This window comes from Balaenoptera musculus, chromosome 8, assembly GCF_009873245.2.
Source record: "Balaenoptera musculus isolate JJ_BM4_2016_0621 chromosome 8, mBalMus1.pri.v3, whole genome shotgun sequence".
Lineage (NCBI taxonomy): Eukaryota > Metazoa > Chordata > Mammalia > Artiodactyla > Balaenopteridae > Balaenoptera > Balaenoptera musculus.
In genome coordinates, this window is record NC_045792.1 from 95,023,729 (window position 1) to 95,051,121 (window position 27,393).

A 27,393-nucleotide genomic window follows, 5' to 3' on the forward strand; every position below is an offset into this window, starting at 1 on the left:
TCTTCATCTGATAACCCCCAGAGCTCCAATCTGACTAGGCTAGCTTAGTCCACCATCAACACTTCACTGTGGGTATTTATATGCTTCTCCTGTCATTCACTCATTCTGTCAATCAGCAAGCCCTGTGCCAGACTCCAGAAGGAGAAGAGGGCTCCACCTGGCTCCCCTGGGAGGAATGGGGAGTGTCCTCCACATCGCTGAATCCCACACAGACTCCAGTTCAGTGCTTTGCATACAGAGGTACCACTGAGTCTACTCAACATAGAAGTAAAAGCAAAACTCATCTGATGGCGTAATTACTATCTCAACCCACGTCCTCTACATTTCCAGCCCCTACTCCCAAACCTTCTACTGCTGCACATCAGGGCACTTCTCCCCACTCTTTGAACTCTACCGCTTGTAAATGCCACGTTGCTCAGCGCAGACGCAAGTATAGCTTTGTGGGTAAAAGTAGAAGCTTCGGATTCACAATAATTGGGGTAGAATCCTTTTATTAGCGTTATGATACTGAGCAAGTCACTCACTCTGCGGCAGCCTCAGTTTTCTTTGTCCGTAAAATGAGAATAATAACAGCTCTTTCACTAGGGTTCGTTGAATGAATGCAACTGGGCTGAACTGAGTAGTAAATGGCACAGTCAATGTAAGGGTATTATGTTGCTTGGCATATATAATGCACTCAATAAATGGCGGCTGTAGTAGAATGTTGTGATGATGTATAGAGGTAGATGATGATGATATTGATGACGATGATGATGTAGGACGGCCGGTTGTTCGTCGTGTAATTCACTTTCTGGAGTCACAGCAACCCCGCCAGCCCACACAGCTTCCAGCGGCAAGCCTGAGATCCACAGTCCCTCCGGACTCGGTCCAAGCCCAGACCTCCCTGGGGATCGCCAGCCTGCGTCACCCGCCCAGCCCTCCGGCTCCTCCCCAGCGAGCCCACACATGGTGGGAACGTGAGGGGGCGGGGCCAGACTGGGCGCCTCAGAGCCAATCGCCGGGCGGGAGGCGCCCAGCCAATAGCAGATGGGCTCCAGGTCCCGGGGGCGGGGACCCAGAGAGGAGCGGAAGCATCATAGGTCACTGGGCGGGCTGGGGGCGTGGCCCGCGGTGTCTATGGGGGCGGAGCAGCGGTGGCCAGAGCAGTCAGGGCGGTGATGGCGGCGGCGGTGGCTGGTGCGGCAGCGGCGGCCCCGGCGCCGGCGGCCCGCGCGGAAGGCGCCTCCTCAGTGCACTGGTTCCGCAAGGGGCTGCGGCTCCATGATAACCCGGCGCTGCAGGCGGCCGTGCGCGGGGCGCACTGTATGCGCTGCGTTTACATCCTCGACCCTTGGTTCGCGGCCTCCTCCTCAGTCGGGATCAACCGATGGAGGTGAGGGGGCCCGGGGTGGGTTCGCGGGCCCGGGGGACGCAGCCTGGCCTCTGGGGCACCCATCCTCGGAAGGGGAGGCTCTGGCCCCAGTCCCCTCTGCCGAAAGACCCCGGCCTGAAGGAGGTGGGGCAGGGGGACGGAGCCGAGTCTCCAGAGGGGAGAAGCCGGGAAGAGGAAAGCAATTAGTCCCCGTAGTAATAGCCTGGGTGGACCAGGGCTCAGCTTCTGACACCGCGCGCTCGCACTGTGTGTTATCCTCTTTGGTCCTCACGACATTCCTGTGGGACAGATCATGATCCCCATTGTACAGATGAGACTCTTGAGCCCTAGAGACACAAAGTTGACCTGCTCAAGGAGTTGCAGCCAGTGAGTGGCAGAACAGGGACTCCTTGTCTAGGGCTCTTAGGGGTGTACTGGGGGCGGGGGGGAGGGGGAGGACAGGAGCTACTGTGGTGTGAGGGCAGGGATGGGTTTCTGAATTGATAGCACAGCAGATGCCTGCATTCTTCAAGTAAAGAGCGCATTGCTGTGCTCCTGAAGGTCATCTGTAAGCCTCCGGTTTGTTTGAATCCATTTTTTCAACCATCCTGCCTTCCCTCCACCAAGATCATTCTGTTTCTGGAGGCGTCCAGAGACTCTGGCTTAGCATTAGATAGGGCAAGTGCCGTCTCCCCTTCATTATAGATAAAGACTTCAAGGGCACGTTCAGTTAGAGGCACTTTGTGTCCGGAGCTGGAGAGCAGAGAGCAGTACTTAATCCATTTTGGAGAATTCCCTCAGCAGTTATAGGCTTGCTAGAGGAAAAAAAAAAAAAAAAAAGGAACCAAAGTGTCCCTTCCTTCCTCCTCGTGAGATTGTTTTTAAAATTATAGATTAAACTTTTATCAACTGATGTACTAAGATTAGGGACCAGGAAAGCTGTGATATCAAGGGTCCCTCTTTGATGATTCCCAGGAGATGGAATGGACAGGATCATGGGAGAAGATTAACAGGTAGTTGATGGGTTTTCTCTTTAACGAGTGTTTAAAACCAAGGAGTTCTGAGACATTGTGTTCCCATCTCTCTTTAACATGCCCCTCAGTAGTCCTTTGGTTTGTTTGCATTGTTCTGGAGAATGTTTGCTTGTGACCTTGTTGCTCCAGAGGCAGGGTTATTCCCAGGATATGCTGGCTCTCCACCATTCTTTCCTCACCAAGGTGTGTGCCCTGCTAGGAGAGTGAATGCCCCTAGCAGTGGATCTATTAAATGCCCTCCTCCTGACCCATTTATATTGAGGGAACAACTAAAGATAGTCCTGTGGAGAGCCTGCCCACACAATTTTCAGCTGCTCTATTGCTCTGCCTCTGCTTCAGTTTCTATAGATAGGAGGTTGGGTTTGACAAACATCCTTAAATGAGCGGCCATCCCTAGCATGGACTAAGCCTGAGACTTTGCCCCTCTCCCAGTGGCAGTGTGCCAGTCAGAGCAGAGTAAATAGAGTCCAGACTGCTTGCTTGCTGCGTTGTCACGGAGTTTCTCCTTTTTTGGGGTTTTGGAGGACACTGCATAGGACTGCCTACTCCTTTGTGGTAGTGGAAATTACAGATCAACAACAAAAACTCTGTTGCTGATTAAACTCAGATTCGCTAGAAACTAGGTGTTTTGTGGGTCATCCTTTTGTGATTGTGCTTTTGAGTGAGTGAGAGAAAAAAGGAATGTGGCAGTTCAGATGCCTGTGTCAAATCCTGAAGTCAGAGGCCGTGTAGGAATGCAGATGTTAATTGAGCAATTATTTAATGAGTGCCTAATATCTGCCAGGCACACTGCTCTAGGTGCTGCTAGGGAAATAGCAGTGAACAAGCAGATGTGGTGTCCAGAGCTCCTGGAGCCTACATTTGCATGGCGCAAGACAAGTAAACAACCTTAATTTAGTAGAACTAATGCCATGAAGTAAATAAAATAGGGGGACAGCCTAGAGCAGTGGTTCTTAACCTTACTGCACATGGGAATCATTTAAGGATCTTTAAAAGATGTCTGGGCCCCCTTCTCTCCCAATTCTGATTTCATTGTTCTGGATTATGGTCTGGGCATTAGTGTCTTTAAAGGTGTGATGTGCAGCAAAGCCAGAGAAGCACTGGACTAGAGAACCCCAGACCTGAGCCCGACAACTTGGGATATGTATTGCAGTGCATTGGCAAGACGTCTGATTTGTTTTGGCATCAGAAGAAAGAAGTGAAATCTCACAAAACAGATCAAATACGATAACTGCTCCTGGGTCTGGGCACAGACACATTCGTACCACCCCCACCATATTCTTTGCTCCGAGGTTCAGAGCGAGGGCAGAACTGCAGACTGTTTTATGCACTCGGCTGGGTGTTAGGGGGAGTGATGGAGCCAGCTGTACCTCTGTGTAACTACAATATGTGTAATCTTCCAGTGGCTGTTTCTGGACCTGGAAGTGACCTGGGAGAATTGTGCTGCAGCGTAACATCCTAGCTCTGTAAATATTTCAGTTGCTGCCTCTGAGAAGCCTCCCTCAGAAGAGTGGGCCCTGGGCCACCTGCAAGAGGTGGGGGGAACCAAAATCTGTATCTCTGTTATCCTCCTGCACTTCCTACACTGACTCCCACACAGCGTTTTTCAGCAGATAAATCAGATTAAAATAACCATGAATGGCCCTTCCTAAGAGTAAAAGTGGACAGAGAAAGGCAACCAAGAACATGTACATTTATTAGCATAGGAGACGGGCTAGCATACTTCTTGCCTTGGTGGTAGTGGGAAGTTTATAGGCTAATTGTAGCATTTGAGCCTCAGGACTTTTTTTTGCCAAGCACTAGTTAGCTAAACCCTTTGCCGTTTTCCCCAGCCCCACCTTCCCCAAATTTACTGCGTCTAGAAGGAAGTACTGCAGTGAGAACCAAAAAAGAAAAGAGGGGATGTGAGCCACTTCTAGATTTAAAAATGGCCCTTGCAGTTTTTCATTACCTTTCTCTCCCTAGTGCAACCCAGATGAGTGTTGGCAACAATTCACCTTACCCTTTATTTATGTCATTTTCTCCTTGGCTCTGTGCTACACCTGTATTCAGGAACTTGGGGACAGAAGGAGTTGGTAGAAATAAAATATCAGCCAAAATCACTCAGAATTAGTGAATGAGGTGACCTGGGAACTCCCCGGATGCCTGGTGAGAACAAGTGTGTCTCTCTTCCCAGTGTCGGGAGCTAAACACTGGTGGACTGCCCAAGTTGGGTGGTTCTTCCCTGGAATTTGGTCAGCAAGAAGGGGATTGAGAACTATGGTCTACTGGCAGGGAAATTTGAGTTTCTCTGAGTTGTTCACACTGGTACGCAAGAGTCACTTTATTGTTCTGCTGCTGAGGAAATGTTTCCGTTTGCCTAAAAGGGATGAAAACTTTCACATTCATCTTTCTCTTTGAAATTAGGAAAGAATAAACATATTTTTAGCCAAGTGATACTTAGAGATCAATCCCTGCTACGGGTTGTGGGTTTGGGTTATCCTTTTCCATGGGGCTTAAAGCGCTCTTAATTACTTAGGAGAAATTAATTTATATTAATAGCCTATGTAGCCAGTCTGGGCTGGCCAATGATATCATCATTACAGTTAACCTTGGCTTGAAGCAGAGAAACTTGGTCAAGGGCGATCTAGACCCAAAAAGAGAGTTCACTATCATTTTCCCTCTTCCTATTAATAACAAACAAAATATTTCTCAACACAGAATCTTTCTTCTCTAGAGAAGTCCTTCCCTAAAAGATCTGCGTGTCTTTTATTTTAAAGGGCTAGTTCCATGGAGTCCCTGAATTACTGAGTCCTTTTAGTATTTTTTGAAATCCCAATTTGATTTCTTCCAGTTCTGTCTGCTTCTGGCTCCAGAGCACTTACATAATGCAACTAAGCTGCACATGTTGTCTAATCCAAAGGGTGAGCTTGAACTCTCAGGACGGTGTGCTCTGAATTTCAGCCATGTGAGCTCAGCTTGGAGCTGCCAAGGGTGAGCTGCCTGCCCAAACACTGCCACCTCCAATGCCCAGGCCAGTTTTCTTTAGAGTCCCCCCTCACTGGAGTAAAGAGAAACTGGCCATGTGGAGAGGAGGGCTCTAGGGGAGCACAAAGGCCCAGGGTTCTCTCTGGTGAAAGAATGCGCCCGCCGGCCCCAGTGAGCTTTTGCCCAGGAGTAGCACTGCTCCGCTGCTCCCTGCCCCTTCTTGGCCGTCCTCACAGGTGGTGCCCTAGCAGTGGCTACTCTTTCTCTGTCTGCCTGGAGGCTGGGGTTCCTGGGGGCCATCGTGAGGCCTCCCTTCCTGGAGGAGCCCTGCAGGGCTTGACTGGGGACGGGGGCAGTTGGAAGTGACAGCATTTCTAGAGGGCCAAAGGGGAGGCAGAAACCAGGCTCTCAAAGAGAGGAAGTTCAGTGAAAACAAACTAGAAGCAAAGAAAGGCAACTTGTAAATAGAAGCTAGAAGTAAAGTTCAGTTTTCTGGGACAGTGCTTCTGAACCTTTGATGTGCAGAGGAGTCACCAGGGGATCTTGCTAAAATGCAGATTCTGTTTCTGGAGGTCTGGGATGGAGCCTGAGATCCTGCATTTCAACAAGCTTCTGGGTGATTCACAGCTGTCGATCCCCGGAGGAGCAAGGATTTGGTAGCAAAGGTGTTGGCCTACGAGTAGAGCTGTGGTGCTGTCTGTTGGCTGAGTCCCTGCAGCACAGCCTCAGTGCTCAGGGGGTAAGTCCTGGTTGAGAGGCAGTGGAGCCTGGTGGTTAAGAATAAAGACGCCAAGCCACACTGTCCAGGTTTGAATTCTGGCCGCCTGTTAAGTGTATGATGTTACGCAAATTACTTAATCTCTCTGTACCTCAGTTTTCCTCATCTGTAAAACGAGAATTAAATGAGGTGATGTATGTAAAACAAGTAGAATAGTACCAAGGTTCATTGTAAATGCTCATTAAATGTTAGTTGTTGCTGTTACTATTATTATCCTATGGTTGCTGAGTTCAGAGTCGTGCCTTCCGCTCACTGCCTCGGCTATAGACTTCTCTTGTCAAAGAAGAAAAGGGTTCTCACGAGGTTACCTGTACTACAGAGATGCTGCAAGGAATCTCTCCTTTTAATAAATGAGGTCTAGAAATAAAGTCTGCAGAAGGCAGCTGGAACCTAGCTTTCATGTGCATGCCAGTCCTATTTGTAGCTTCAAATCAAAGTCCTGGGCAGCCTGGTGGACTATGAAGGCTGAGGCCCCCAAAGTGCATGGCAGGGACATTCGCGGGAGCCGCAGGACCCTCTGTCCTGGGGTTGCAGAATCTAAGTCACCAGTGATCCCTAGGCATTCTGCCTGGCAGGGCCCAGGTTTCAAGTGGCACAGAGGCAATTTACACTGGTCTCTTGTCTATTCCTCCTAAGAAGAGGGTGAGGCCTGGGAGGAGGCCAAAGCAAGTGCAAGTGCGTCACTCTGTCTCAGCTTTCCTTTTCTGAGGGTGACAGTGTTTCAAAAATAGGAATTCGCAGAGGTGGAGCTTTGGCTTTGCATAAAGCAGCATTCAGCCTGTCAGTCTCCCATCGCAACCCCTTGGAGAGTCTCTGCCTGCTCGTGAGCTAGCCTGATGCTTCGGGCTGAGCCCAGGACTCAGCTCGTGCTGGAATGTGGGTCTGTGGCATTCTCCGCCTGGCAGTGTCATGTTGTTGACGTCAGAGGTGGCAGCAGGGACTGGTTCCAGTTGGCAGCCTGGGAACAGTCGCTGCTTCTGTAAGCCTCCCATAGTCAAGGGAACAGGATGTGCTACAGAGGAGCCACCGGGTTTCGTTGTGCTCAAAATAAAATCCGGTGACTCCCATCGTTGACAGGCCTGGGTGGGAGGCCCCAGCATAGATAGCAGGAGGTGTCCATGAACGAGGCTCACCTGCCAGGGTTTCGTTCCTGAGAAGAACAGAATGTCAGTGGATTACCTGGAGTCAGGTTTGTGTTTGCCACAAACACATGAGATCCTGCAGGAATCTCAGCCCCTGGAGCAGTGTTTGATGTGCCACTAAAAGGCTTAAGAAATGCGGCACAGAGAAGAAAACATGGTTTGAGTCTGACCCAGAGTCTGGGATAGTTTGCTATCCCAGCTTTGTCACTCAATAACTGTAATCTTTGGCAAATTAATTCTCCTCTCTGTATCTCATTTTCCTCATCTATAAAACGAGGATAGTATTTTCCTTCAAAATGTTTTGAGAGAATTCAAAAGAAAACGCACTTAAAAAGCATAACAGGCATATAATAACATTGATAACGTTAGTTGTCTCTGGAGAGGGGGATGGATTAAATTCCTTGGGGAAGCAGGAAGAGGAGACTTTTTACTGTGTACCCTTTTGTAACTTGAATTTTGAACCACATGAAGAGTTAATCTGTTTAAAATGTTACTTTAAAGATAAAACACATATCATAAAATGTATTGGTGAAATTTCTCAGAAAGGTGATTATGCCTAACTGAACAGGTAATAAATTTCTGTGGTCCTATGAAGTAAATAAATAAAACACTGAAGGCTCTCAGGCAGTGTTAATTTCCTTTCCCTTTCCCATGGTGATCCAGCTCGCAGGCTAGGTCTCTTGCGTTTCTGGAGTCTCCCACACCTCAACTCCCACCCCCGAAAGCATGGGAGGATATCTTACAGAGAAGTGCCTCCTCCCTCTTGGGACAAAAACCTTGTGGCCAGAGCCCTGGAGAGGCCTGGAGAATGAGCTACCTGTCAAATGAAACCCTGGCAAGTGGGGACTCAGCCCAGGCTGTGGGACCATGGGACCGTGGCGGTAGACATCCGTGCAGCCCAAAGCATGAGTGCGGAAAGACAAGGGAGTCTGTTGGATCAGGGTAGGTGAGACTTTCCAGGGCTCTTGCAGTCTTGTTCCGCTGCTAATAGGACCTCAGGCCTCCATACTACAGTACTGTACTTGTTTTTCAGATGGCTTTCCCATCTGTCCTCCCTTTTGATTCTCACAACCACCTAGTGGTGGGAAGATATTTACACCCAGGGCCTGAGGCCGGGAGGGCATAAGTGACTTGCCTGTAATCACAGAGGAACAACAAGAGTAGGGGCAGTTCACACTTATCGCAGATTTCCTATATGCCAGGCTCTGTACTAACTGTTCTTCGTGCATTATTTGGCTTTCTTAACAATTCTGTGAGATAGGTACTAACATCAACTCCATATCACAGATTAGGGGGGGAAAAAGCTAAAGAGGTTAAGTAGCTGCCTAAAGTCACACAGCTAGTAATGACAAGGGCAGGATTTCAATGGAGGTGGCACTGATCCTCTGCCGTATCTCACCTCAGCCAGAACCCAGTAGAACCATGCTAGTTGTTTGGCATAAACAATGTACCAGCTTCTCCCTGCTTTGTTAGGAAAGAGTAACTCTTTGTTATGTTACCACCAACAAGGGCTGTGTGGGTTCTGCAGGTTCCTACTTCAGTCTCTGGAAGATTTGGACACAAGTTTAAGGAAACTGAACTCCCGCCTGTTTGTAGTCCGGGGACAGCCAGCTGACGTGTTCCCAAGGCTGTTCAAGGTAAGTGTGCAAAGTCCAAGAGAAGACAGTGAGAGTCTGCTCCTAGGGTTTCCCCGCAGACTGAACGAGACAATATTCTGACTGAGGAAATGGAAATGGTCGGGGACGGTCTGACCACTGCTGCCAGGGAAGTTGGGAGCAAATGCAGCCAGTCAGCTGCCAACAGAATGGAAACTGCATTAAGGAAAAACTCTGTGAATCCAGTGTCTTGTTGGAAAGTTCCCATCTCAGTCCAGACATGGGATGTGGCAAGTTATTCCACCCCGGATGCCACTGGCTTCCTTAGATGTTTTCTTGGCTCAAGCCAGCAAGATTTATTAGGGCTCTTCCTATGCCAGGAGTTTGAGGGTGAGGTTTCCTGTTGAGCAATGGGCGTTTCCCATCTTGCTTTGCTTTGCTTATTGGAAAAAAAGTCAGCCTCTCTGAGGAAACATCCCTACTTCCTCTGTGAATGATTGATAAAATCTTCATTTAGGTACCATATAGGCCTCTGTTTGCTATATCAGGTAGCCAGCCCACTTTTCCCCCCAACCCCTTTATAAAACACAGTTTTTAAGGCCCAAACAGAGACGAAAGTGCTCATGGACAGAGGGCTCTAGGACGTTCTCCCCTCATCCTCAGCGGCGCACAGTTGTTTTTCTGCCTCTCTCCACCCCAACTTCCTTCCCTACTCTTCCTGGGGGAAAAGGCAAGAGCAAAGACTTAATGTCAAGTCCAGTAGCTTAGTAAACACTTCATCATTCACTTTACGTCCCCGCACAAATGCCACGGTGCTGATAATAGCCAGCATTCATTGAGGGCTGACTGTGAGTCAAACACTGTTCTAGGTAAGTGCTTCATGTACGTTAATTCACGCAGTCCTCACAGCAGCCCTCAGAGGTGGGCACTGCTGTCCCTATTCTGCAGATGTGGAAACAGTAGCTAAGGGGGAAGCTAAGGGTGGTGGTCTAGGATTTGCGCCCAGGCTCCAACTCCAGGGCTCTGTTCTTAACCACCGCACCATTAAACACATTTGCCTCTCTTCTCCCTCTGCATTGTCCCCCATCTCCCAGCACCTCAGAGGCCAACCCGCTAATAGCCCAGAGATACAGATAGATCATTCATTCACTGTATGTTATTAAGCTTCTACTGTGTACTAGGCCCCATACTAGGTCCTAGGGTAATGAAGAATAAGCATGATTTCTGCTGTGAGCATTCACACTGTAATGGAGGAAGCAGGCAAGTAATGGGAAGCTTCATTGCCGTATGGTAACTGCTGTGATGGAAAACGGGCAAGGTTCAGGAGAATCATACTGAGGGAGAAGGCCTAGGAGGCTTCTTGGAGAAGGTGTCATCTAATAATATTTTTATTATTATTCACAGGGTTACGAGTCTTTAACAATGTAATCTGTATGAACTGCTAAGCATGGTACTTGGCTCATAGTAAGTGCTCAATAAATGTTTAGTGGTGCTATCCTTGAACAAGGGATAAGCAACCCTGCTCAGGACTCACATGCAGCAGGGCTGAGTTAGGACCAGGCTGGCCTGTGCACGGCCAGGACATTTGCCCCGGGGATTCAGAGTTTTAAGGGACCATGACCAGAGACTTTGGTTGGAATGTGGTTTCCTTCTTGCTAGTTACATGCTCTAGGGCTTTCTGTGGGTTATCTGTACAACTTTTCACTGGGCCACTTTCTCCCAGCTTTGCTAGGAAATCTAGAAATTTCTACCAGACATGACTAAAGACTTGGAAAAGAATTCCCTTCTTTTTAATTATATGGCCCCTCTCGTCTGATTTCTCTGACCTCTGGGCTAAGGGCTGCTCCTCCTTTCCCAACTCTCTGAGAGCTGGAACCTATTAGCTGTGTTTGCTACTGGCCTCAGGAGTGTTGCTGTGGAAACCATCAACACACTTCACACAGCACAAATCTGCCAAGAAAACTAGGCCAGAAGTTTTCAGGGCCCTGAGGAGCTCTGGGAAAGGCTTGCCAAGCAGGCGGAATATGGCGATCCTGTCCCCCGCCATCTCTACGAGTGAGTCAGTGCCTTTCTGGGATTGGAGGCTCCCCTGGGAGCATGTATTTATATCCTCCTGCTGCATTCTCCTACCACAAGGACACAGCAAGTGCACAGAGCTGCCCACCTCTCTCCTGATTCCACAGAGACCACTAGCCTCGGGCTCCACTGTTGTAGGCTGTTGGCCTCACCTCAAAGGCCTGCCCTCCTCAGACCTTGTGGATCTCAGATTGCTGGTTTTCCAGTTCAAATCATTGTCCCTAGTTTGTTCTGCAGCCCATTCTGTCAGGTCTCTAGAGTTGCTCTGTACCCTCCCAGGAGAGAGCTGAGTGCCCAGCTTCTTTCTCCCCAAACAGTGTTGAGCATTACAGATTCTCTCCCCACAGGAATGGGGGGTGACCCGCTTGACCTTTGAATATGACTCTGAACCCTTTGGGAAAGAACGGGACGCAGCCATCATGAAGATGGCCAAGGAGGCTGGTGTGGAGGTGGTGACTGAGAACTCGCATACTCTCTATGACCTGGACAAGTAAGAGATGGGTCCCAGGGGCCGGGTGGCCAATTGCGGGAGTTGGTGATTTGGGCCCCTGCTGAGTGGAACTCAGGGAGGTTCAGCAATAGGGCCCCCTGGCACATGAGGTATGGCATTTTCTAGAAGCTGGAAGAGAATAGGTCAGAGTTGGGCCCTGTAGAACAGCTCAAAGAGCCTACCCGATTTGGGTGCAAAGAGGCTTATTAGGCCCAAGGGACAGAAGCAGCGAGGCTCCCCACTCAGGATCTTCATAGATCTGCTCCTAACACGCTCCAGTCCCATCCACCCCGCACACTCCCGCTTCTGTCCTGCTGCTCAGAAACTGCCCTCTGACCTCAGTGGGCCCTGTCTGTCGCCCCTCCCAGCAGATCTCTGTCCTCATAGACACAGCTTCTGTTCCTGAGATGCGTTCCCTGGGCTCCCCTGGCTCTCTGGGTTTCCCGGCCATACATATAGATGTTGCTCCGGAGGCTCTAGAGATCCCTGCAGGGCCTCTGTGCTTTCAGAGGGGCTAGGAGGAAACCCTCTCCTCCCCCTCCCTGCGAGAGCTGTCACCCTCCTGCTGCTGCTGCCACTGCTGCCAAGCCCTGCTCCCTGTCCCTCTCCCCACAACCAGTGGTGGCTGCCGGGAGGCAGGGGTCACACAGCTCTGCATGTGAGCTGGGCTCAGCCCAGGGAAGCGCTGGGTGTGGAGCTCCTCCTCCTGCCACGTGCCGGAGGAGGGGGGAGGTACTGCAGGGGCAGCAGCTAACCTTATATCTCCACTAACGGAGGGGAGGAGAGAGGAATTGAGAAACTCTCCCAGCAAGCCCCGCCTTGTGTAAGCTGCTTCTTGGCCAAAAAGAGCCCCGGGAGTCTAGCTGCAGCCCATCCCAGTTCATCCTTATATAAACAGCCTCAGTTCTCCTCTAAACTCTCCTATATCTTTTCTTCTTATCTCAGTGCAGCTGTGTTTCCCTTGCTCATGAAAAAATACTTTTGTAAATTGCAAAAGAAGAAAAAGAAAACCCTTGAAGTATTAGTTGTTACTATTGACCCCAGCCCCAGCCTCCGATTTAGGGAGGACAGGCTGTTCTCCACCTCTCTGTTCTAGTAATTGGGGCCCAACAAGGGAATGATTTTCCAACCAAGGAACATGTTTGCAGCTCTTATCGAAGAACTTCCTCGAGGCTTACGCTGGGATAGAGAGGGAGGTCCACGGGACTCCCTGTGGCTTGGACAGGCAAACCAAGGACCAAGAAGGCCAGTGGGGACTTTTCTGTGATTAGAGAGATACGGTCAATCTCTGTCTTTAGGCGGCTCCACATCGGCACCAGGGAACCTGGAACTGAGCCCCAGCTTTGGCCCTGACTTGCTCCAGGCACTTGCTCCAGCAATCTAGGCTTCATTTACCCTCTCGGTAAAACGGAGATGTAGCCCCCCTTGTCCCCTCCTTTCCACTTAGGAGTGGGACCCATGAGCGGATGAGGAAAGCCACCCTCCAAGCCTTCGAAGTCTGGGCTCTTTTCTGGGCGGGCAGAGACCTGAGATGAAGGGTCTTGTGAGTGACGTCTCGTGTGCTTTGGGATTCCCAGGATTATTGAGCTGAACGGGCAGAAGCCGCCCCTTACCTACAAGCGCTTTCAGGCCATCATCAGCCGCATGGAGCTGCCCAAGAAGCCTGTGGGCTCTGTGACCAGCCAGCAGATGGAGGGCTGCAGGGCCGAGATCCAGGAGAACCACGATGAGACCTATGGCGTGCCCTCCCTGGAGGAGCTGGGTGCGTACTTCCTGCCCCGAGCCTCTCATGCCAGCACCTCCTTTTTTGTAAAAGAATTTACCGTTTTTTCTTTTTTGTCAAAGTAATGCAGTTATTGTAGACACTTTAGAAAATACGGAGAAATGAAAATGGAAATAACTATCACTATTACCCACCACCCAGAGAAAACCAGCATTAATTTTGCAGTAGTCCTTCTGCAGTCTTTTTTCTGTTCATATTTATATACGTAATCTTCTGTTTCTAGTTCATGCCTCTATTTTTGTACTTTTCCCTCTCAGATATAGGCACAGCCTGGTGCCGGCATCAGTGGGCTTCTCAATACCAACATAACTAGTGTTGTTTCTGATGAAAGGGGGTATGTCGGCCTCTCAGGTTATTGACTACACCCTCTCTCCCCTTCCCGTTCCCCTTCCTCCCCACCATCCATTTTTTTGATCTGAACAAAGTTAGCCTTTCTCACCTATAAACCAAAGCTGTAGTCAGCTAACCTGACAGCGCCAGCTCTACAGGATTGTTCTCACCTGTCCAGAGTGAGGCTTGGGGGAGGCAAGAGAAAGGAGAGGAAAGGTCACACTGGAAAGAGAACCAACGTGACTTAGAAAACGTGGACCCATTAAGGATTATCTCAGCCCCACTAGCACCAAAAACACAGTGGTTCAGTTCCCACAGAACTCAAAGAGCAGACCAGCCTGGGAGGACTTGCTGAACCGTCACTGAAATGGCCTGACCTCCAGTCCTGTGACCTGCTCCTCCCCGTGTAGGATTCCCCACTGAAGGACTCGGCCCAGCTGTTTGGCAAGGAGGAGAGACGGAAGCCCTGGCCCGCCTGGATAAGCACCTGGAACGGAAGGTATGGCCCCGTTTCTGAGACACAGAACTTCAGATGCTGACACCCATGCCACAGGGAAGATGGAGCGAGGTTCATGTCCCTTAGTGCCTCTTAGCTCAAGCTGGTTGAAAAATGAAAAGTCTTCCTTATGGCAATAACAACAATAATAATAGCAGCTACCATTTAGTGAGTGCTTACCATGGGCTGGTCACTGGGCTGAGCATTTCTGGGTTTAGCACCTGCTTGCACTATATCCTTTCATGTTTCCAACAGCCCTACAAGGACAGTATTCAGCTCTCCATTTTACAGATTAGGAAATTAAGGCTTAGAGTGGTTAAGTAACTTGCCTGAGGTCACACAGTAAGTAGTAGAGTGAGATCTTGTTCTATGTGATTCTAAAACTTAGGCTAGATTGCTTTTCTTTCATCTGTGTGTCCCCTTACTAAGAGGGTATCTGGTCAGTAAAGTCCATAAGATTAATTATTTTGTGTTTATGTGTCCCCCACCTTTTGCTGGGTCTCCTCCAAGGGTTTGATTTCCATTTGCTTGTCACAGAGAACAAATGATCCACCTCCCAGTGAAGTGGGAATTGGTAAGAGGAAGGAAAGAGGCCAAGGCCCCAGAGGCACCCCTCACAATGTCACATGCCCCCACCTCCCTGGGACTAGAGAAGCAGAGGGGGTTCTCATGAACAGTCAGCTCCTATTTCCTGCCCCCCTGCAAATGGTTTATAGACTGGGTCCCTAAAATCACAACTTGTTCTATTCCTGCTCAGATGGCTGGGCATTTGGCCCAGCAGCCAGGTGATAACAATGCAAGAAGGAGGCTAAGATAGCGGACTTGGGAAGAATGCTTCCCAGCCCTGGAGGTACCTCGCCAGCAGTGAAGGCACACCATGGGCCTAACCTCCTCAAGCCCCAGCAGCCTTGATGTCCCTATTTGGGTGTTACCATCAGACAGGGCCGAAAGCAAGCCCCAGCAATTTAAAAGGATAAGAACTGATGTCCAAGGGCATGGGGGAACCAGCTGTCTTTGTCCACATCAGCTTTACCCAGAGATTCTTACAGTCAGTCTGGAGACAAAGGCTGGGCCAAGGAGGCAGAAAGGTGCAGATGATTTTGCAAAAGAGGCAGACAGCTTCCTCTGGTGGTGCTAAGCAGATTGAAAATAAGCTGCTGGTGACCAGCCTTGCCACTGCTCAAGGAAAGCCTGCCCGAGAATGAAATAATACAGAGGAAAGCAGAGCTGAGATGGTGAATGCATTCCAAGTAGCACTAGTTGGACACCTAGATCCAGCTGTGCCTGAAGGCTACATCTTGGACTCTTGGTTATATGAGTTTAAAAAAATCCCTTTTTCAAAGGCCAACTTGCCTCTGAAATCCTGGACATCTTGGACTCTTGGTTATATGAGTTAAAAAAATCCCTTTTTCAAAGGCCACCCCAGAAATGGGGTGGCAGGAGTACGATGAGACTTAAAAGTGTAAAGAGCTAACCTATAGCCTGGGGATTATTATCCCCTTAAAAGCATTTCGTAGAGGAATGCCTTTTAAATCACCAAGTCAGGGACTTCTTTTCCAAACACCCCTGGAGGGCCTCTTTTGTAGTGGGGCCTTATGTCAGGGCCCTTCAGACTCAATGGTAGCCCGAGGGAATACTGTATTTTACACATCAGGGAGAACAAAAGGTACCTGATGGGCAGGAGTTTAACCATTTCAGGAGGTTTATTTTAACTTCTTCAATTCTCCAAATCTGAAGCGAGCATTTTCTTATGTCAGAATGGTCTAGCTGCTGGAAAGACTGCCTAAAAAGACAGGCATAGTGTCTGTCTCCAGAAGCATAGTCTATAGGAGATGATAGACACGAAACAAGGAATTACAGTATGCTTAAGGTTAGGAAAGGAGTAGTTCAGAGGGTTATGGGAATGAAAGAGCAAGAAGATTATATTAATCAGTTCTTGTTTGCAAGTTGGCCTTTGAAAAAGGGATTTTTTTAACTCATATAACCCAGAGTCCAAGATGTAGCCTTCAGGCACAGCTGGATCTAGGTGTCCAACTAGTGCTACTTGGAATGCATTCACCATCTCAGCTCTGCTTTCCTCTGTATTATTTCATTCTCGGGCAGGCTTTCCTTGAGCAGTGGCAAGGCTGGTCACCAGCAGCTTATTTTCAATCTGCTTAGCACCACCAGAGGAAGTTGTCTGCCTCTTTTCCAAAAGCTTCAGAAAAAGTCCCAAGGAGTGTTTTCATTGGTCTGGCTTGGGCCATGTGACTGTCCCTGACTCTGTCACTATGGCCAGGGAAGGGGCCGCTTTCTCTGGCCAGACTTGCATCTGGGAATGAGCCCACTCCCAGAGTCAGAGGTGGCTTAGCTTTACTTTACCACCTTGAACTGAGATTAGGGAAGAGTTGGGTCACTGCAAGAAAATTAGGTGCTGCTACCAAAAAGGGGGAGGCGAACAATATGATCTTTACCACAGGGTTACCCAGTAGTAGCTGAGGACAAGCATCTCTCCATAAAGGTGTCCCAATTATTAAATGAAAAAGAGATGATGGAATCTTGCAGCCCCTAGTGAGGACACATAATGCATTAATGACCGCTAACACCAAGGAGAGTGACAGTCAGGCATGTTCCCCCTGTAGTCTTGCCAAAGAGATCAAAGCTGAGTCGAAGCCAGTCTCTGGTACCAGCCACCAATTTTCAGGCAGCACACAGGACAAAGGGATGTGTTGAACTGCACCGTAAGTACACAGGGAAATCTGGACTGTGGGAATTAGTACAAGTCAAACGGCTTGGATTCTTTGACAGAAAATATAAAAGGAAAAGAAGGAAATGGCAGGAAATGCATAGAGTAAAAGAAACTTAATTAACACATCAAAATATAATGAGAACCTACTGTATAGTACAAGGAACTCTACTCAATGCTCTGTGGTGACCTAAATGGGAAGGAAATCCAAAAAAGAGGGGACATATGTATACATATAGCTGATTCACTTTTCTGTACAGCAGAAACTAACACACATTGTAAAGCAACTATACTCCAATAAAAATTAATAATAAAAAAAAACACTTCAAAGTCTTTTACATGGCCAAGACTAAACTATAGTGCCTAGGGATGCACATTTGGATGAAAAAAAAGAAAAAAACACTTAAAAATGCGAGGAATAACTGAAAAGATAAAGCCCTCCCTTCCAAATGTGCTTTGCAAAAACAGGAAAATGTAAACATTTTTTTTTTTAATTTATTTATTTTAGTTATGTATTTTTGGCTGCGTTGGGTCTTTGTTGCTCGCGCGGGCTTTCTCTAGTTGCGGCGAGCGGGGGCTACTCTTTGTTGCGGTGCGCGGGCTTCTTATTGCGGTGGCTTCTCTTGTTGCGGAGCACGGGCTCTAGGCACACGGGCCTCAGTAGTTGCAGCACATGGGCTCAGTAGTCGTGGCTCGTGAGCTCTAGAGCACAGGCTCAGTAGTTGTGATGCATGGGCTTAGTTGCTCCACGGCATGGGGGATCTTCCCGGACCAGGGCTTGAACCCATGTCCCCTGCATTGGCAGACGGATTCTTAACCACTGCGCCACCAGGGAAGTCCCAGGAAAGTGATTATTATAAAAGTTGGGCAAGTGGTCACTTACGGGGCAGGGTAGGGGCCGTGACTGGGATGAGCACATAGATGGGCTTCTGGGGTGGCCGGCAAAGTACTGATTCTTGAACTTTGGCGGTGGTTGCACAGGTGTTTGCCTTAGAATAATTTGTTAAGCCCCACATCTGTGTGGTTTCTGTATCTGTGTTTCACTTAAAATAAAAAGATTTTCCAAGAGAGGTGGGCCAAGGATATGAGCAGGTAAATATACCTCGCGTCTGTTAGAGGTACTTAACCAACACCTGAGGGATCACCTGCCGAGGAGGTGGCCTTTAGGTTGAGACTTGAAGGAAGAGTCAAAATTAACCAAGGAAAGGGGAGTGGAAAGGAAGGCAGCACTCCAGCCAAGGGAGCTGCATGTGTAAAGGCTAGCAAGAGCATGGTGCTTAAAGAAGAGTGGTGAGGAAGGAAGCTAGAAAGATGGGGCCACTGTGGGGTGCTTGTAAGCCATGTTTAGGATTTGGGACTCTAGCCTAAGAACAGCAGGAAGCCCAGCGCATGTATTGTCCTCAGGGACAGGCATTTTAAAGAATCACTCTGCTCCCAGTGTGGAGGGTGGACAAGAATTGATGCAGAGAGGTCACTTAGGAGGCTGTCACAGTTGTGCAGTATAGATACAATCTTAGCCTAAACCAGGTTGGTGGCAATAGGGAATGGAAAGAAAAGGACAGATTAGAGAAACACTTGGACAGTAGGAGTGACAGGACCTGGTGAGCAAGGAGTCAAAGGTGACGGCCAGGCTTTTGGCTTGGGCAACGAGGTGAGTGACAGTGCAGTTTTTGAGATAGGGAATGCCAATGGAAGGGTGGTTTAAAGAAAAGAGCCTGCTACCCTGGAGGTGCCTGAAAGGCAATCAAGTAGAGATCTCTGGCAGGGAGTTGCATGGAGTGACTTGGGAGTCTAGGTGAGCATTCTGGGCCAGAGCTACAGACATGGTGATCGTCTGCAAAGGAATTGTCTCGGGAGCCTCGGGACTGGATGAACTCACGCAGGAACACAGTTGAGTAGAAGGGACCTAGGACAGAGCCCTGGGATGCCAACACTTAAGGAGTTGGGAGGGGTGGTGGAGCTGGTGAAACACCAAGAACAGCCAACCAGCTGATGGCAACCAGGAGCCAACAGAATGGTGGGTATGGAGACAGGGAGCAGTCAGCAGGGTGAAGTGCTGCTGGGAAGTCCAAAAATACAAGGACAGAAAACGCCTACAGGATTCAGTGGCATGGACATCTCAGAGACTCTGGTGGGAGTGGTGAAGGCAGAAGTGGAGGTGGGCGTGAGGAAATGGAGAGAGGCTGGCTGTGAAGGGAGGAAAGAGGACCCAAGGGGAGAAGTCCGCAGGGTGACTAGAAGTTCTTTTTGTTTTGTTTTGTTTGCAACGAAACAAGATCATTTTCCCAATGTTCTTGGAGTGAACATGGAAGAGAGGGAGAGATGGAATGTGCAAGAGAAGGAAGAGGGGAGGGATCCAGAGCCAGGTGGAGGCCTTAGCCTTGGGCAGGGTCACAGGAGGGGTAGGGGGTAGATGGGGATGCAGGTGAGTTTGTAGATATGGCGGCTAAAAGTTGAGGTGTTTCCTACCTGATGGCTTCCATTTCCTTATCATAAGGAAGGAAGGCCATCTGCTGAAGGGTGGTGGGGAAGTATGCAATAGGAGGTCTAAAGAGGGTGTAAAGGACTTCCCTGGTGATCCAGTGGTTAAGACTCCGCACTCCCACTGCAGGGGCTGTGGGTTCGATCCCTGGTTGGGGAAGTTCCGCATGCCAAGCAGTGCGGCCAAAAAAAGAATAAAGAGGGCGTGAAGTTTGTGAAATAGTCATCACGAAGAGAAAGAGGGCATTAGGAGCCGAGAAAGAGAAAATGGTTATTAGAGGTAGTGGAAAAAGACTGGAATCTGGAGTCAGTCCCTCCAGCTCTGTCTCTTACCACCTCTGTAACCTCAGAAGAGTCACATAACACCTTGAGCTTCCTTTCCTAGTTTGCAAAAGGATGTAATGACAAATGCTGCCTCAGAGGATTGTTAAGAGCAAATGAGAGAACACAGGTGTCAGTGAGTTGTGGAGATAAAGCACTCTGCCGGCAGCAACTGATGATAAAAACAAGGCCAATGATACTGTATGACAAGTGGCCCCAGCAATGAATGACTCTGTGGGTTTCCAGGAATGGGTTTCTCGGCGCTGTTGAACAGTGGGGAGAAGTGCCTGGGTAGCCACCGTGTAGCAGCAGCCTCAGGGCCCCTGGGACAGAGCAGGGACTGAGGGAGGGAGATCTTCCTCTGTAATGTAGACGCCCTTTTTCCTTTCTTCTGTAGAATCACAGACCCTTCAGTGCTTTCAGAAACTTTCATTTCCATCATTTTAGTTCATCCCCAGGAGGTGGGAAATTTTGTTCTCATTTAATAAACAAGTAGCTGAGGGACTAAATAACTTATGCTCATAGCACAAATTAAACAGAGTCAGGACAAGAACTTGGGCCTCATTGTTTGACTGGTGGTGGTTCCATCAAAAATTCTGCCAGCGTGAACTAGCAGGACGTGCACAGGGTCTCATCCTGGCTCTTTGGCTTTCTGGTCTGCGACCGTAGGCAGATTCCTTAACTAGCTGGTGCCTCAGGTTTTCTCCTCTGAAGCATCCAAGTCTGTCCTTTCTTTGCCTTCTCTTTCTGCTGCAGGCCTGGGTTGCCAACTATGAGAGACCTCGCATGAATGCCAACTCCCTGCTGGCCAGCCCCACGGGCCTGAGCCCCTACCTGCGCTTCGGCTGCCTCTCCTGCCGCCTCTTCTACTACCGCCTGTGGGACCTGTACAAAAAGGTAAGGGGCAGTGAGGGCGGCGGAGCCCGCCCCCGGTTGCAGCCAAGAGGACACCAGGGCCTTCTGGGCCGGTCAGTTACCCTGAAGAGAGGCCTTCCCTCTGGCTCAAGTGTGCGTACTGTCCAGAGAAGGTGAGGAAGAAGCCACATCCAAGAGGCGGCAGAGCCAAGCACAGCCCAAACTGCTGATCTAAACAAAATCCGGGTTCTCAAGTGGAGCAGAGCAGGCAGAAAAGCCGACCTCAGGGTGTGACCCCAGAGGTGGCAGTTCTGCTGGTAGCAGGTGGCTGGGGGCCGAGCAGTCAGGGTGGGAGGCAGGGAGGCTGAGGCTGGTGCCAGTTCTAAGGTGAAGAGCACAGTGGCCCTCTATGGGGCTGTGTCCAGAGCATTTAAAGGGGAGCCTAGGAGCGGCAGTTGCCCATCAGTGATGAGGAAATGACCCGGAGGGCTGAATGCAGGGCTGGATACGGACAATAGGTGGATAGCCCTGTAGTAATGCACCCACCCCCAGGAGGAGAGAGGACAACACATCCAGCTATTCAGATTCATCAGATTCATCCTTGCGTCTGCATTGTTTCACGTTGTTTCCTCATTCTTGCCAATATCCGGATTTTGTGGCATGGGGTAACTTTGCCAGCTTGGTGGGTAATCTTGTGATTTTAGGAAGATTATTATTTGCTTGGCAGTCTGATGTCTTAATTCTTTCATGGCCCCAGATCCAGGCTGTTGGGCATAACTTATTTAACCAAAATCTAGACTGAGCATTTCTTACGTGTGCTGATGAGAAAAGTTACTTTGACGTTTTAGAAAGTGGAGCCCAACAGGGACCGTCGAGGACGAGGATCATGACCAGTCTTTGGGAGTTTGGTTCCCAGTGCAGAGTCCGGCAGCGCTATCCCTTTCCACTGCCTGCTGCTCCGCAGCTACCCTCAGGCTCAGAGCAGTAGTGGGCACAGCCAGGGCCCAGGGTTCAGTCTGCAGCACACCCTGCCGCTTCTCCTGGGGCAGGGTCCCTCCACGCATCTAGGGGCTTTGGAGCCACCAAGTTCATGGCAGCTCCAGATTCCTTTGTGGGGAAGTCCTGAGGGGCACGGCGCTGGTAGCTGGGCAAGCGTTTGCATCCACGTGCTATCCCACCCCACCAGGTGAAGCGGAGCAGCACCCCCCCGCTCTCCCTGTTTGGGCAACTCCTGTGGCGAGAGTTCTTTTACACGGCGGCCACCAACAACCCCAGGTTTGACCGCATGGAGGGGAACCCCATCTGCATCCAGATCCCCTGGGATCGCAACCCTGAGGCCCTGGCCAAGTGGGCCGAGGGCAAGACGGGCTTCCCTTGGATTGACGCCATCATGACCCAACTGAGGCAGGAGGGCTGGATCCACCATCTGGCCCGGCACGCTGTGGCCTGCTTCCTCACGCGCGGGGACCTCTGGGTCAGCTGGGAGAGCGGGGTCCGGGTGAGTGGTCTCTCAGCGGGCAGCCCAGGGCAGCCCCCTTTTGGGCTGGGGGATGGGCTGGGAGCCCTGGGTCCAGGAGATTCCCTCCAGATCCTTCTTGGCTTGCCCTCAGCAGAAGGCTTTGGCTCCCTTCTCCACAGGGTGTGTGGTGACTTGGGGGGAACCATGGCCGTAGGTCCCCAAGGAGGCTGATTGTCCCACCCTCCCTGCATCTAGGTATTTGACGAGCTGCTCCTGGACGCAGACTTCAGCGTGAACGCAGGCAGCTGGATGTGGCTGTCCTGCAGTGCTTTCTTCCAACAGTTCTTCCACTGCTACTGCCCGGTGGGCTTTGGCCGCCGCACGGACCCCAGTGGAGACTACATCAGGTGAGGATGCAGACCAGCTCTCTGGTTTCTGACCACCGTGGCTTCCCCCTAGGGTGAGATATGCTTGGCCTTTGAAGGAGCCTCCCAGCGTGCTGATGGGTCATCTGGTGTGTATGTTTCAGGCGATACCTGCCCAAATTGAAAGGGTTCCCCTCTCGATACATCTATGAGCCCTGGAATGCCCCAGAGTCAATTCAGAAGGCAGCCAAGTGCATCATTGGTGTGGACTACCCACGGCCCATCGTCAACCATGCCGAGACCAGCCGGCTCAACATTGAGCGGATGAAGCAGATTTACCAGCAGCTCTCCCGCTACCGGGGACTCTGTAAGGAGCCCCTACTCCCACTGCCACCCCCTAGTTCCCCGAAGGGAAGGACAACACCTACAGGCTCAGGGGGCGTAGACAGAGATTCCCAGATGTTTGCAAAGGGAGGCTGCCGAGCGCTGTCTTCCAGGCTGTTGACTTGACTTCCCGGGCACAGACCACACAGGCTGGGCTGGATCAGGCCTCTCTGAATTAGTTGCGGCCAGTGGGAAGCGATGGAACCTTGATGTCATGGCCCAGCACCCCCTGCCTTGTACCCACCTGCCCTGGGGCCCTGTACGGTCCTGTGAGATTGCATTCTGATTACTCCCTTACCTCTTTCCCAGGTCTGCTGGCGTCTGTCCCTTCCTGTATGGAAGACCTCAGCAATCCAGTGGCAGAGCCCAGCTCGAGCCAGGCTGGGAGCATGAGCAGTGCAGGTAAGTACAGCTGGCCTCCCGTGGCCTGTGCCCACCCCGAGGGCACTGCAGAGCTACTACCACTTCAGTCACTGAGGGCTGAGGATGGAGGCCAGAACCAAGTTATGCCCCGATAGAACTTGTATTCCACCTGGGGAGACAGATGGTAAAGGAGCTGTTGCAAGATCATGTCAGATAGCAAGTGCTTTGGGGGAAAATAAAGTCGAGTGACCTGATAAAAGAGGGCTGGGGAAGGGGGTTACTTTAGATGTAGTACCAGGGCCCCACGTAGTGAGCAGAGCCAGCCTTCTAAGAACAGGGGGAAGAGCATTCCAGGCAAAGGGAATAGCAAGAAAAGACCCAGAGATGGAAACAAGCTTACCCATTCCAGGAAGGAGAGGAGGACGGCCAGTGGGGCTGGTGTGTTCTGAGTGAGGAGCTGGAACGAGAGGAGGATGGACGCAGCAGGAGTAGCAGCGTGTAGACTCAGCGTCCACGAGGAGGATCGGGGTTTTGTTGTCAGTGCAGGGAGGAGGCACTGACGGGGGTCAGCAGGGCAGAGGCGTGACCTGGTTTGTGTTTTAAAAAGCTCACTCTGCCTGCCGTGTGGAGGGCACAGTGTGGGCAAGCGCCTCCGAGTATAGGGAGGCCGGAAAGGAGGCGACTGTAGTTGTCCAGGCAGGTGGCGGGAGAGGAGTAGATGGCCTTGCCGCGTTCTTAACCTCTGCCCTTCGGCCCCGGGACGAAGATCAGCAAGCTCAGACCGGCAAGAACGTCAGGGCTTTTTCTGGTTTCTCGTTTGCACAGCCAGGTTGGCTCCCCAGGTGAGGGCACTGCTCATTCCGGCTTCAGGAGGCCAGTTACAGAGGGAATGCCTCACCTTCAGCGCAAGGATGGCAGACAGGCCAGATCAGTCTCTGGCCTGGAGCCCGTGCGATTTGGGGCCCAAAAGCTGGCTGTACTGCCAGCAGGCCTGCTTATGCTCTCCCTGGATGTTTCCAGGCAGAGTCACTGCTGAAAGGACGGCCACGGGGCAGGTCTGAGAAGCAGCGTGCTGGCTGCATTGATGGGCAGGCCCCTGCCCCCGGAGAGCTGCTGCTGCCCAGCTGAGCGTCCTCTTGGCTCCACACGCGTCTGTGTGACACTTTGACCTTCCTCCCTACAGGCCCAAGACCACTACCCAGTGGCCCAGCATCCCCCAAACGCAAGCTGGGAGCAGCGGAGGAGCCACCTGGTGAAGAGCTCAGCAAACGGGCCAGGGTGGCAGGGTTGCCCCCCTCGGAGCTGCCGAGCAAGGATGTCTGAGAGTGAGTGACAGCAGCTGAGAGTCAGCCTCAGGGACGGGCGTGGGAGAGAGGTGGGGTGAGTGTGGAGAGCTGCCCTGCCAGCTGAAGGCTAAAACCCACAAACTAGATTAAAACCTGCTAGGGACTGGGTGCTTTTCTAGGGTTTCAGCTCAAATTCTACCATCCTGACTTCTATACCTTCTAATACTAAAAAGAGAATTTAAAGATAAAGCCTTGTTCTTTCTTTGCCAGCTAAGAGAAAAAAAAGTTTGACTCTTGCTACCTATCAAAGTGAGCCAAATCCAGAAAAAGAAAGCAGAGACCCGATGTGAAGCTGTGGGAGAAAGAGTCCCAGGGCAGGGTCTGGGGGTGCTCCAGGCCCCTCTGCCATCGCCCCGACAGGCTGTGTCCTGTAGGCTGGCCAGCAGAGGGCAGCACTTACCTTCAGAATTCAGGCTTAGGGACGTTTGGAGGCTCACTTAGCCCAGCCCCACCTGCGGACCAGAAGACCCAGGCTCCCTATCACCTGTGCCTCTTACAGCCACTCCTCCATTCGTGCCTTTCTTGTGGCTTCAGCTCTGCACTTACCTGGCAGCGCTCATCTTCCTTGAAAGCCCCCTGAATGTCTCAAAAAACAAAAACAAAAACCTGGCTCTTCCTTCCCCAGAGCAAGAGGGCCTTTTATGCCTTTCTGGGGGAGATATAAATTACTGTCCCTTTTCAGTCATCATCTTGGGCTGTTCCTTATGTGCCATGTCTGCATCATTAGGTTGGAGGGTGATTTTCTCCACGGAGCCAATTCTTTTTTCTAAACCCTTCTACTTCAAGCTAGGTGAGGCCATCTGGTTTGCATGTCTAGACTTGAATGCCGGTGATACGGCGAGTGTTTGATGCTTGTGCCCTTTTCTTTACTAGGCTCTTTGTCTCAGACGTTGCAGATGGACAGATTTGTTATCTTGTTCTGGGAGTACCGGCAACCTTAGGTACTCTTCTCTTAGTTGCCTCTTAACTCTGTGGTACTAAGCAAAGTTCATTCTGTCTTACAAACCTGGAACTTTCCAGGGTGATACTCTGACTTTCAGGTGAGAAGATTAAAGAACAGAGAGGTTAAATGTCTGGGTCATGGTTCCTCAGAGGTAACGGCATCCAATTCATCTTGAAACTGTTGCCAGGAAGTGTGTGAGGAAGGGGAGCATAAGACATAGAAAATGCGATACGATGCCCATCCACAAGGGTTTAATAGTCTGCTTAGAAAAACAAGACAAATAACCTGTAATTCCTGGACAAATGATACAGACTCTACCAGCCTATCACAAGACAGTTATCGGTGGGCCAGAGTGATCAGGGAGTACAACACAGAAGGTTACCCTAGGGGACCCAAAAGATGAACTGAATTTAGACAGCAAGGAGAGCATTTCCGACAAGAAAAACAGCTTAATGATTACGTGATCTTGTACAAATTACTTAACCGCTCTGAGACTCAGTTTCCTCACCGAAAATTAGGTTCTTGTTGCAAGGATTAAATGATGAAATATATGTGTCAGGGATGTGTGGGGCTGCTAGTTGCAGAAAACCTGACTACTGTGTCTAAAACAAAGAGGGATTTGGTTTTCTTACTGAACAAAAGGCCCAGAGCTGGGTGCTGCTAGTTTTGGTTTGGTGGCTCAACAGTGTCAGAGCCAGTTTTTCTGAGATTCTCTTGTTTCCTGGCCTCAAGGTGGCTGCCACAGCCTCAGCCATCAACTCCTTGTTCAAAGCAAGAAAGAGAAGGAAACTCAGAGACAGCTGCACTCATTCATACAATAAACATATGTCAAGTGATCACAATTTGCCAGACACCGTTGTAGGCACTGGATATAGTTGTGAACAAGACTGACAAAGTCCCTTCCCTCTTGGGTGCATCTTTGTGGGAGGAGACAGACAGTAAACAAATAGATACATCATGTGTCAAGAAGCCCTAAGTGGTATGAAGAAAAAATGAAGTCGAGTAAGAAGGTAGAAAGTTTGGGGCACAGTGGAGGTTGCAGTTTTATATTATGAGGGTTGTCAGGGGATGCCTCTCTTCCTTTTTCATCAAGAAAATAAAAGCTTTCCCAGGATACCCCTTCCCCAGCTTTTCACATTGGCCTCGTGAGCCAGAACTGAGTCACAAAGCCTCCCCAAAGCTGGGAAATAGGGATCTGGATTGTCACGATTGGTTAGACCCTTGATTTCCAACCTGAGTGGGCAATGGAATTCCCTAGAGGATTTGTTAAGCCGCAGATGGCTGGGCCCCACCCCCAGAGGTTCGGATCCGGTGGGTCTGGGGTGGGACCTGAGAATTTGCATTTCTAACAAGTTCGTAGCAGTTTGATGATGCTGCTGTTCTGGGACTGTACTTTGAGAATCACTGACTTAGACCATTCCTGACACACTGTCCGGGCCATGTCCATGACCCGCTGAACAAAATCCAGATTCTGTTAGCTAGGAAGTGTAGATACTGGTCGATAACTCTCTACGTAATATACAGGGCACTTAGCCCAGTGCCTGCCTTACAAGTTCATAAATAAAATGGTAGGTATTATTATTATTATGGATATTGTTATTATTATTTTTTTAGAAGAACATAAGGTTACAGTTGGGTCTGATCATGGAGGGTCTTAAATGTCAGGCAGATGGAGTCTTGGTGTACTCTCTGGGAACTAAGGAGCATTTTGGAACAGGAGAGTGAATGATCAAACTGGCATTTTTGGAAGATTAACCAGGCATTGGGCTGGGACCTAAGAAGAAATGGTGGGGGGAGAGAGCCAGCTGAGAGTCTGTGGTGGTGATTCCAAGTGGACATTACAAGGGTGCAGAGGTCAGCACTGGTCTCTTGCCTTGTAGTCCAGGAGATAGCCATCAGCCTACTGGGATCTTAAGGACTGATTCTTAGGGCTTAGCCCTTAATCATGGCTAATTGATTGGAAGTGAGGACCAGGAGGTCAGAGGACAGGACAGATACTCATGTTCTTTGGAAACCCTGAGGGAAAAGAGTTTCTGAGTGAAACGTGTGCTTCGCTGTGTACTGGTGGCAGCGCCTGGGCCTAAAGATGTGGAGCATCCTCATCAGTAA

At 50.1% G+C, this 27,393-nt stretch overlaps 1 protein-coding gene across 1 annotated transcript in view; it reads left to right on the forward strand.

Annotated features, from left to right (window-relative positions):
* Positions 1-1,154: 1,154 nt before the first annotated feature.
* The window catches only part of CRY2 (cryptochrome circadian regulator 2), a 31,807-nt gene continuing 5,568 nt past the window's right edge, over positions 1,155-27,393 (forward strand). Inside the window, exons 1-11 of the mRNA XM_036859582.1 lie at positions 1,155-1,372; positions 8,801-8,909; positions 11,291-11,433; positions 13,011-13,195; positions 13,957-14,045; positions 20,326-20,466; positions 21,611-21,922; positions 22,139-22,290; positions 22,413-22,615; positions 22,942-23,034; positions 24,179-24,320. Coding sequence (XP_036715477.1) covers positions 1,158-1,372; positions 8,801-8,909; positions 11,291-11,433; positions 13,011-13,195; positions 13,957-14,045; positions 20,326-20,466; positions 21,611-21,922; positions 22,139-22,290; positions 22,413-22,615; positions 22,942-23,034; positions 24,179-24,318 — 1,782 coding nt within the window. The 5' untranslated portion in view covers positions 1,155-1,157 and the 3' untranslated portion in view covers positions 24,319-24,320. The remainder of the gene's footprint in view (positions 1,373-8,800; positions 8,910-11,290; positions 11,434-13,010; positions 13,196-13,956; positions 14,046-20,325; positions 20,467-21,610; positions 21,923-22,138; positions 22,291-22,412; positions 22,616-22,941; positions 23,035-24,178; positions 24,321-27,393) is intronic.